Genomic DNA, 12,110 nt, shown 5'->3' with positions numbered 1-12,110 from the left:
TTAAAGCATTCATTTTTCTTTAATTGGTATCTGTAATAATTGTAGTTGCCATGGAGAAAGCTATGCAACAATTTAATTTTGAACTTAGTAGTATGTGTGTTCCTTGTAATCATTGCAACTCATAATAATCAGATGTCTTGTAAAAATTGAGTTGATATGAGACTGGCAGGACATATAACTGATATGAGAAGGCCCAGTTACTATCTGTGCAGAAATCCTCACAACAGAGGTATGCATGGGATGTTTTCTCACTTACAAAAAAGAAAAAAAGAAAAAAAAGAAGAAGAAAGAACAAGGATAATGACGTATACTTAAATAATGTCAGAATACAGAACCTGCTTCATGGGAAAAAGTTGCAAAAGGAATGTGGAATGAGTGACATACATGTACATGGGAGAAGACTTCGAGTTTATATGCATTATGTTTTGTCTTTCAAGTCTTCAGAATGTGAAAGCCTGCATATATCTTAGCCATTTCACTGTCTCATGCATTATCAAAAGGGACATGAAAGGGATGTCGCCAGCTTGTAATGCGATTAGTAAGAATAACTTGTAGTCTGCCAAGTCTGAATGAGTTTATACATACACATCATTTACATGTGCTGCGAAATAATGCTGAAAGGTATGTTGGAAATAGACGAAGAAGTGTTAGGTTAGTTTCCTGGGGGTTCAAACTGTTTATCACTGTTTACAATATATATTATGTACACACATACAAACACACATCTGTTTGAATTATTGAACACGTCAGAAAGCTATTAACGAGAATAGTTTTGATTCACCATCAACTCTTTTTCACCACGACTGCCATTTGCTTTTAGGCTTGGACACGTGGGAAAACAGAATTGACTCAAAATCACCTATGTGAAACTTTGAACTCCCCTCAGAACAGAAATTCTTTACATCTTTGCATATAAACCCTCAATACTAATGAAAGACTACAAAGTATGTATAATCAATCACATATATACAGATCTTTACAACATAATTCTGAATACAAAAAATATTGAATATTTAGATGAACACGACTCACTTTGACCATCTCGGACCCATAAATCAACATTTCACTCCTGAAATAAAATGTGAACTGACAATATCATCGTGGTTGCATAGCTAAGATATGAGAACAAGCGAAAATGTCTGCAGTCTTCATTATACAAGGGGTCATATCATGTCTCTATGTATGAAATCCAAGATGCGGAATAGAGGGCAATATCACTCAATATTGATTGGCCAACATCACTCAGTATTGACTGGTCAACATCACTCAATATTAACTGGTAAACATACAACCATTGTGTACTGTCGACCCCACTTGATATAGTGTATATGCTATCCCTACCCTCATTATACAACAATGTGCACTCACTGAGTCCATCTAGGAAGTTTAGATACATCATATATTTGCAGCACACTTTTCTTTCCCATCTGCAAAAAGAAAAAAAAAAATACAAAAAAAAAGGAACAATATGGGCATTCGACAAATAACAACAGTTAATCTGGGATGTAATGTTACCTTTACATAATTTTATCAAACCCAACTGCTCTATTGATATCTTTTTGTCTAAATGTGCTCAAAACCCTAACCACACAAAAGAGCGGAATGCAACAAGTCAATCCCACACCAAGCTCCCAGAACACTTTGGCTGCCTCCTAGATATGATTCTGTCACAACACAAATGCAGCATATATTTCATGTGTAATATTTGTGATTACAGAGGCATAATAGGTAGTCACCTTGTCGGCACTCAGTCCACAGATTATTATCCACATTAAATACATTTATCAAACAAGGATGCATCCAATCTCAGTCCTTTTCTACTTCTCTCTCCCTCTCTCATTTTTTTTTCTCTCTCTCGCTTTAGCATTCTATCCTTCTCAATCCTACTGTCGCCCCGGCACGGAGCTTTCGTCATGTGTTAGCCCCATCTACACGGATCAGCGCTGCAATTCGTCAAAACTGCAAGCCGAACGCTTTTCGACACTTCCATTAAGTCAATTGCCTGCAGCCATTGGCAAAGAATACTCTGCCAGTACTGAGCGCTTGTCTCTTCTCCTTCCCATGTGTCAAGTAGAGAGAGGAGTAGTAATTTATGCAGGCAGTGAGAGTATCAGTGGAAGGTGACTTCTCTCCGTAGGTGATTTGGAACCCCAAAATTCAGCCAGGAGAGGGAAATTACAAAGAGAGCTTGTTTTTATATATATATATATATTCACCACTCATACACTTTGATATCATTGGTCTGCATGAAATTTTATCCTTAATGTACAAGTGCCAAATATGTGTGTTTCTCTCTCCTGTGATTCATGCCAGTTGATGTCTGTAAAATTTTAAACAAATCTGAATGTTTTCTGCAGATACAAAAGGTATTCACAATTTTTTTCTGTCATTAAGTAGAACTCCATTTCCATTAGAAAACAAAGGTTTTGATTTACAGCCATATCCATAATGAATTTAACCTGCATTTAATTTCTCATAAGTGTATCATCTAAATTTTATGCTCACAAACCGTTTAAATTACTTAGAACACTGCCTGTGGCAACACCTATAATTCTGTTTAGATATGCAATGTTAGCATGGATAATAAAGTCTGATGTTTTGTTAGAAAAAGAGTACATACCACCTCATTGCTAAACACTTCTGTTATGAACACATCGTAAACTGTTTCAATATCATTCTCTTCGTTCTAATATCTAAGTTATGTTCAATGTCTTTATATCTATATCCAATGTACATACTGGCAGTACTTCAACACCACTACAGTACTACACAACCTAATCTATTCATAGCTACAAAGTGTAGATCATGCGACTGGTTTTACAGTGTCCCTTCCGACATTTAAAACGGTCTCAATATCGTTCTCATTCTTGCCAAATTTAATGGCTGACACGTCATCTGCCATTCATGATGACCACACTTGAATTAATTTGATCTACAATATAAAAGAGTACATTATTTCCCCCTCGAGTTGTTTGACATAATGTAAAATATGCACTTCAAGCTGGTCCACATTGGTACGGGTAAGCACGAACAATCCTTGGTTAAACTACACTCCCAGAATACCAGCATCAGACACTCGTCTGCATGTACGCTGCCTTTGATCTGCCAACATGTGCTGTCTGGTTTGTGGAGGCACTACCAACAGCTCTGGGCTTGTCTCTATTTGGTCCCTCTCTACTCGCTAGTTTTCCCGGCCTGCCAGCTGAGCCCATTTGTCCGTTCATTCTCGGCTTGACAATAACACCTCCAGCGCTCGGAGCTGCGGAGGCGGCGGAGGTAGGAGCTGCCGGTGGAGGCACCTTGGGATGCCTCAGCGGAAGTTTCTCCGTCGGAGACCTCACGGGACTCTCGGTGGCACTTCCCGCATCATCATGCTGGCCGTCTCCTGATTTGGAATCTGTGTCGCTGTTGTAGTGCAATGCTGGTGGACTTGGAGCGCTGCCATTGACCTTGTGTTGGGGGCTACCATCTCCCTCTGAGCCCAGGCGACGGGACGGGGTGCTCCGCCGTGATGCATTCATCGCAGCATCTGCCTCGGGCTCGAGAGAAGCAATATCACTGGAAGCAGCTGAATCAGAGGTATGGGTGGTTGCACTGGATGTGGCAAGGACATCATCAAAGATACCTGAATCAGCTGGGGTAGCTGCTTCCTGTGGTGATGTGGCATTGCTGAGAGGACTGTCCACAGCCGGATTGTGGACGCTCTCTTGATTTCCTATGACCAGGTCGGAGAGATCAACTAGCGTTTGCTCCTGCACAGGTTTGTCTGCCTCCGGCGCCTCATCAGCGGGTCCATCAAGCAAGTCTAGCAAGAGACTGGTGTTTGACGGACCTCTTGGATAAGGCGCCCTTGGTGGTGGAGTGTCAGTCAAATCCAGGAGGTTCACTGGTGGAGGTGGTGTCTCTTCCTCGATGCTTACATCCACAAGCAGGAGCGGCTCTGATCCTCCGGTCTCCTTCTCCACTTGCTCCACCTTTTCTTTCCTCTTCTCTACCGGCTCCTCGGGTGCTACCTCCTCCTCGTCCTTCATGGTCATGCCACATTTCACACACAACAGAGAGTATTTCTTGTTCATCGTTGGACGCGTGATGGTCTGCGTTCCCTTGTCGTGCATGAGCACCACTCCATCCTTGCCAACTTTCCGCTTCCGGGTCGTCGGTATCAACTTCTCCATCTCCTTCCTCTCCTCCTCCTCCCGGCGCTGCATGGCCCGGGCGACCACGTGGGCGGGGACAGAGTGGTAGGTGCGAGCAGCGATGAGGCCGTTGGACACTGACTGGTTGCTGTTTCCCAGGAGGGGTTGATTGCTGGAATCGGAGGACTTTTCGGAGGGCTGGTAGACCCCTTTGTTGATCTCGCCCATGATCTGGTGCACGAAGTATTGCAGGTCTTGTGGAAGCTACACATACGTATGGGAAGAGAAAAGGAAATAGATGTTGAAACTAGTTAAATGAAATCAATCAAAAAATGTCTTCAGGGGACATTCTTTACAAGATTCTGCAATCACCACTGCTATTAAAATCAGCATGTTTTCAAATAGAAGTACATTACTGAAAAGGTCTTCAAAATTAAATGCACCTTTCACTGGAGAAATTTGTGTAATCAGAAACACCACAAAGTACTGGCAACTCATGCCGACTTCCAAGTTGACTACATAGCAATCTATCTCCACTATGAAATGGAAAACGCATCTTATGAACCTGTCCTTTTTCGATGTCAAACCTTCCGTAAATGCAACTCAGTCAATATCATTAAATCCCATCTATCATCATTTGTCCACCGCACATAATGTACCTTTGATACCATATAACTATATATACATCAACAGCACCAACAGTAATGATAGCATCAAACTCCATTTTATGTCTTGTAGATTTAAAAAGTCACAGCAGACTTTCATACGGCTGAACAGATTCATTCAAATGGCATCTCTGGCTGGTGAAATACCAAAGAAATTAACTAATCATGTTAAAGAAAATTGCCCTGAGGAAGACTTGGGGATGACTTCACAGAAGTGGATAGGGAGAAGTTGTCTGTCAGGACTGACAGTTGGTATAGACTGACGACTGGAATAGTAAAACCTCCAAGGCCACGATGACCCTTCCGCTTGATTAGCTACTAAGCTACATCCACCGCATCATCTTGTTAGAGCTAACAGGATCGGCGGGATATCCACTCCTCCCCCTCCTGACACACCAGGCTGTCGATATGCATGCATCATGGGGAGTATAAAGCATAATGGCACTGGTATGGGAATCAAAAGAGGACAGCTTGTTTTCTTCTTTGTTTCCTTTTTCCCTTTTTTTTTCTTTCTTTTTTTTTATTTGCTTTCTAGCCATTGTAGACAGGAGATCAAGTCTAGGGTGTGTGTGTATTTTTTGTTTGGCTTTTGTTTTGGTTTGTTTTAAAGGGGGAGGTGGACATGACAGGGAGTTCAATCATATTCTAGAAATCTCATACATATATGTATATGTATATATATATACATGTACATACATAAGACTGAATGCAAAAAAAAAAGGCCTACCAATGTAAAATTTTTCTAAACAATGTCATCATTAAATGAGAAAAATTAGATCTTTTGAAGACACAGTGATTGTTACATTTGATTTGAAGATATTAGAATTTTAAATATCTAAAGTTGATAAAAAAAATATTTTTTTCCATTTAAACATTTCATATATATATATATATATATATATATATATATATATTCATATATGCAGTATAAACTGAAAATTATATTAATTTCTGTTTATTACATACATGTATACAGACATACATACGAATATGCACAATTTTTATATCTGTCTGTAGTACACATTTCTCATAAATGTCAAATGCTCTAGGCAAAGCTCATCACTGCTTTTCATATCGCCAATGCCAGCATGCTTCACAGACGCTACAAAAATAGTGCTAGAATGACTCATTACACAAAGCCAACTCCATTCTAATTAAATTTTCCCCAACAGGGATCTACAATTGTCTTCTGTGATAACAAAAATGTCACTAGAAGAAAAAAAGTGTCCTTTTATGGATCTTGAACGGTCATCTTGAGACTCAATAATTGGTCTCTGACTAGTTTCTGATTGCTCATAACAACTCCAGGAAATGGGCACTTTCAGTCCCTTTAGGGCTGTTCTGACATTAAAGGCAGTATCAGTATTTTCTGAGCAAAATTTTAGACACTATGACAATCTTTACCATATTGTGTTTCCATTTTTCTGCTCTGGAGATCCCTCTCTTCCTCTTGCTATATATATTTATGTGTATAGATAATTTTCAATGCATGCATATATACAGAGTACTTTCATATGCTTTATGCAATCTTCATGGTCGGTCAGTAAGCAAGCGCACACAGCAAGTTAAAACAAGACTCCACTTTATGCTGAAGTTGATTCAGACAAAACACATTAAAGTCACCACCAGTTGGGATAATTTAAGTTTCATCAAATTTGGGTAAAATATTGAAAACTCATGAGAATTTAGAGGTTCTCTTGTTATCATGATACAGTGCTGTCAGACAAGACTACAAGGCGATGATGTCATGCCCTCACAAGCTTTCCACCAACCTGTACATCAGTCTTATCTTATTCTTGAAAACATAATCATAGAGAGAAAAATGTTTGCATCAAATTTTTGTTCAATGGAAATAACTGAGCAATGATCACTTACACGGAAGAGTTGCAGCTTTAATCTTTTGATCAAACACATGATTTTGTTTATAATAATAGTTTGTGTACAAAGCAATGTGAAAGTCACAATTCTGCTCACCTTGTTTTACTCTTCACCTTTTTTTTTTTTTATTTAACTTATTCATTTATTTCACAGAGTAAGCAAGGAAGTGACACTGCACTTAATGTCTGTCCTAGTCTTTGGGTTAGGTGTTTTATTGAAATTGCCAAAGAGCCATATTGATCACATTGATACAGTGGACTCTTGTTATAACAAAGTCTTTGGGACTGGCAAATTTCATTATAACCAAACAAGTAAACAATAAAAAACATAGAGCCAATAATGTTGCGGCTTGATTTTTTATTTCGTTGTAACCGGAATTTCATTATAACCATGTTTGTTAGAACAGGAGTGCACTGTACAATGAAATGAGACAGTTCCACTCACCTGGCTAACTTTATGCTGCATGTAGGCCCCTGATGGAGTGCATTGGAGCAGCTGCACGGCAAGGTCGCAGTCTTTCTTATACCGGTTCTGAGTAGGATAAAAGGTGCAAAAACAAAAGCAAAAGTTAATGAAATCACAACCCTGAAGAATGGACAGAATAAAACTGCATGATGTTCATTAGATAAAAGAGAAATTGCACAAGCTTTGAATTCTTCCAGTGTTTGAGCAGCTGATTTGAACATGTTGATTTGACATGTTAAGGTGCTTCAAAATATGAAATTGATTCAAATTCAATCTTATCAAACAGAAATAACATGAAGGTGAATGACAAGCTCTAAAATGTGTCTTCTTTCTCATATAAATGAAATACTGTCAACATCCCCAACCAATATCTCCAATCATAACAAAAGCAAATTTGCCTTACAATACGACTCCATGAATGATTTGATATTTTAAAGTTAAATATCAAATTATCAAGACTCTCAATTCTTACCAGCAAATGTGTGCCCAGGCACTTAGCTTAACCTGCAGAACTTTCAATCCACATTCAATAATCCATCCTAACTTGACCTTGTCGCAGATAAGAAGAAATGTATATGTGTTTGCAATATTCTCTAATTTCTTTTGCATATTGTATTTTGTTATCTACAAAACCATTGTGTATGATTTTTCAAACATGCAAAAAAGTGAGAAAGAAAAAAAAAAAATAAGGAAGGTAGGCAGAACATGTCTTTCTTTGCACACAGCTCCTAAGAGTATAAGTACTCTTTTTATACACCAGCAAAAGTACTGAGAGCCCTAACCGCCATCCCAGAAGCACACTGGCACTGGGACACAGGGCACTACCGTCGGTCTTTCTTACATCAATTAAGTAGGGGCAAAAAGGAATACAAATTGTGGTTCCAAGAAACTTAGAAAGACAGCGTGAGGTAAAGAAAAAGAGAGTTTAGTCAAGGGTGGCATTCAGTGTAAGGGTCAGGCGGAAGAGAGGCTGACATTTGGGCTCAATTATTGAGGCCGTTGCTGACCTTCTGCAAGAAACAAGATAAATCTCCAGTCGTGTCCAGAGTATAGACTTTGGGGTACTGCAAGACGTGTGGTGAGTCATTAATGCAGCACAGTCGGCCGACAGCTGAATCACACAAAATGGCAGCCCACCATTCAAGAGCGGAAAGTACATCATTACTGTCCATTCGCAGTCCTCCGTGAAGTTATAATATGGTGAATAATCAGGAAACTCCTTACAGTTTCATAATGATAATCATGATTAGTCTACTTACAGTCCTTCTCGGACAGAGAGAGGATAACATATTGGTGTGTTTTTATGACAGTAAAACAAATTTATTTCATTTTGATTCATCTATTTTTAGTAAGACTTAACTTACAGAGTTTCAGAATATGATATACAATTCAAAAGACATACACTATATTGCACTTTATCAGAAATCAATTGACCTGAAAAATGGTGACAAGAACGCAGACTCTAAATAGATTATAGTCTGGACAAAAGAGACTAATTAAGCGATAATGTACAGATGTACCCTGAAGTAATTTCATTCCTGGTTAATTTCAACCTGGTTCACAATAACATGATACATGTCCAGAGAAACAGCAAAAAAATAAAAAACAAAACCAAACAAACAAACGAAACAGCAAATGTGCATACTAATATAATGTCATAGGACACTTTTTGCAAAAACTGCCATACACACACATAATGTATGGTGATAACTGATCTACCAGCTCCCTCATAATTTACTGCTATGGGTGTTATGTGTGTTTTGTTGGTGTTCAGTTTATTTGTTTAAATGTAAAATTATCATTAGCCATTAACATTTACATCAGAGCATTAACACTATTCACCTCTCTTCTGTGTTCAAGCAGTGAATAATATGTAGGGCTCAAGACAACTATCCAATGAAGATATGAAATTGTTAGCCAATTCGGAAGATGACTTATTTTGTCTTGCAAATTGCACTCAAGCACAGTGTCTTCATCCAACACTACTCACAGATTTGATCAGTGAAGGCATATCAACGATTAGTAAGGCACCAATACTCTTAGAGCACTATATATTACACTACTGCCTCAAGAGATGACATTCAAAGAATAGGTGTATAGACATTCTTTTATCTTTTCATGCATCACATACAAGCACCCCCAACACTTTGTAGGCCGACATGGCCATGCAAAATGCGGGAGGGGACTACATGTTGCCTAAGAGTTGGCTAAATATCACAGCTTGCCCGCATACATATTGTGCCATGCATCACATTATCTGCACCACCATCAGTGGTTGCTGGTCTTATGCGTATCCCACTATTCTCTTCCATGGTATTGTAAAGTGAATCAAGATCAACACTCCGACTCACACAAGTATTGTGGATACATTGTAGCAAGGCAAATCATCCCCTGTATACCATTATCTATTGTTTTTAGCTGATGAGTTCAGTGCACATGTGCCCACTGATTAAAAATGAGAACTTGGTTATCTGTGATCAGTCAATAGCATATACCAGTTTATGGCACAGGAAAAAGTAACCCATTGAGGACGAGTCCCGAGGATACTCCGGCAGGTGTCTATGGGAAATGGCGTGTTGTAGCAAAGTCGGTCAGTCCTATTACCACGGGTTAAAGCAGCATTATGCTTTGAGTAAAGATGTCTGTACTCCTCTACAATGCATGACTGAAAACTGAAAATTCAACAGACTGGAGCCCTTTACGTGGCCCCCACCCCACCTCTCCCTTAATCCACAAGATCTCAGAATCCACATAATTTCTGAAGCAAAATTTCCCCCTGGAATGGACTGGTTAAGCCCCTTTTCCCACTCTCCTGTCAGCTACACGAGTGTAGCGAAGGGAGGGTGGAAGGGACATAACCATGCCCTGCCTGTGTGACTATATGTTTATAAACAATGCATTTTATTGCATAAGCAACTCGCCATCACACATTTTGCTTGTCCATTTCGACTGTTTACGCTCTTCACTCATAGTCTCATCAAAACTTCATTCATCTGATTGACGGCTCGATGGGCAAGCTGTTGGAATCCTTTGCACAGAATATGGAGATGCGACTTTTTTCGTCACCGAAAGTAGTGAACACAATGGCTCTGTTTAATTGCAGATGGTCTCATCTACCAAAGGTATATATTGTTTTTGGAGAGCAACATGGGCAGCTTTTACTCAAAAGTAATGTGCTCAGCTATGAATTATTTTCCTCAAAATAATATTACGTAATAACTATAAAAAGTTGAAACAATGTTATTACTGTCAAAAATTGCATTTATTCTGTTAAAATTTCCATGCAAACTATACATTTTGCCCAAGAAATGGCTCTTTCAGCATGTTCTCTGGATGCTCTACAAGCCAACCATAATTTCTAAATGTCAGTAGATCTACTTATGTCTGAAAATGAGGACTCACTACCAGTACCTCACATCTCTGGTTACGGAAAGAATCCTGACTTTGCTCAGAATAGCCCTGTGTGATGCTTAACCTCTTTATGACAGGAAAGCCCAGAAAAAATGCTTCTTGGATCCAATCAAACAACAATGTCTTGAGAAGCAGCCGTGCTGCCTGGAGCAAAATTGCATCCTCTCGAGTGGTGATGCATTGTTGGGGGTGCTCCAGCTTACATCTGGAGTCTTCTCTTAAGAATGCTCGTTTCGGAGGGAACGGCTATCGCCGGTCTCACGTTTACCATGCTGCAGCCAATATGGCTGAAAGCCTGCTTGCGAATGAAGCAGAGCAGCACTCGTCACAGTCCGGGAACTACTTCTCCTATCAATTAAACTGAAACCGTGGGGACACATTTTCCATCACGGCCAAAAGATGCTAAGCTGTGCACAGCAATACTTCATTCGAAATAGCGGTCTCCCCCTCCCCCCTCCCCCCCCCCCCCCCCCCGAAAAAGTCACCCAAGTGTGCACCCGCTCAACAAATCACACACCCTGCCCACATGGAATCTCTGGGGAGTCTGTAGTTCGCATTTTGGGGGGAAACATAGGGGTGTCAAAACAAAAAAAAGTGTCGCATCTATGCTTCCAATGACCACTCTCCTGGCACATAATTCTCTGGTTATGAGGTGTATTCATTTGACAACATATGAAATTTCATGATTTTGTTCCCCACAGCTGCATGCAGCCTGAGGCCATATGTGTAGAACATCCAAGATAATGCAAGCAACATTCTTATTCCAAACTTGTGAGAAGAGTTGAGGTCAGTTCACTTTGGAAGTGTGACAGGTGGTCCTGTGATACCACTTGCCATCCCTGGATGACATTTCGCAGGAACAGGGGAGGCGCGCCACACGAGGGCCGACACCTTCAAAATGGCACCCAGCCACGTCAGCCGACAATGATTGGGAGAGGCTGGGCTTGCACGAACGCTGCAGGCGGCAATATTCAGGGGAACACGCAGCAGGCGGGAAGTTTGCCAGAAACACCCTTGTTTGATTCCCCCACTACACACATGTGAGTCATCAAGGTACATCTAGCCCAACATCATACCCTCTCTTTCATCTTTCTCACATATCTCTCTTTCCTTTCTCTCTCTCTTCCTCTGCAGATACCTTCCTTATCCTCAGCTGACAATTTTTCTCTGAGCAACACCATTTTAGGTGACATTTTTAACTGCCATTTGCCCTCTTGATGGTGGCAGGTTGTCTGGATACATTTTGTATTTCATTGTCTGGGCATCAAAACCACATCATTATGTCTTTCGCATTAACCCTCTTGAGACCAGTACCTCATCATGTTATAGACATAATGTAGAGACAGGATACCCATGGTAATGACCAACTTAAATGCTCTGACCATCAGACCAAGCACTCCCAGAAATACTGATCAGATTGTATACGTTGTCTGCCATGACATATTGTTACGGCAGCAACTACGTACTGCTACTTCAAGGAATCAATGCAGATCATTCATGCACTCATAGCTTGCTAGGCTAATGACTGCTTACTAGTGTTCTTTAGGAATTCCCA

The 12,110-nt window shown here is 40.1% G+C and overlaps 1 protein-coding gene across 1 annotated transcript in view; it reads right to left on the bottom strand.

Annotated features, from left to right (window-relative positions):
- Positions 1–1,577: 1,577 nt before the first annotated feature.
- LOC140240294 (uncharacterized) overlaps positions 1,578–12,110 on the bottom strand; it is an 88,785-nt gene continuing 78,252 nt past the window's right edge. The window contains exons 6-7 of the mRNA XM_072320106.1: positions 7,124–7,210; positions 1,578–4,400 (exon numbers count right to left, since the gene is read on the bottom strand). Coding sequence (XP_072176207.1) covers positions 3,069–4,400; positions 7,124–7,210 — 1,419 coding nt within the window. The 3' untranslated portion in view covers positions 1,578–3,068. The remainder of the gene's footprint in view (positions 4,401–7,123; positions 7,211–12,110) is intronic.

Source organism: Diadema setosum, chromosome 1, assembly GCF_964275005.1.
Source record: "Diadema setosum chromosome 1, eeDiaSeto1, whole genome shotgun sequence".
NCBI lineage: Eukaryota > Metazoa > Echinodermata > Echinoidea > Diadematoida > Diadematidae > Diadema > Diadema setosum.
This window is presented reverse-complemented; position numbering and strand designations above follow the sequence as displayed.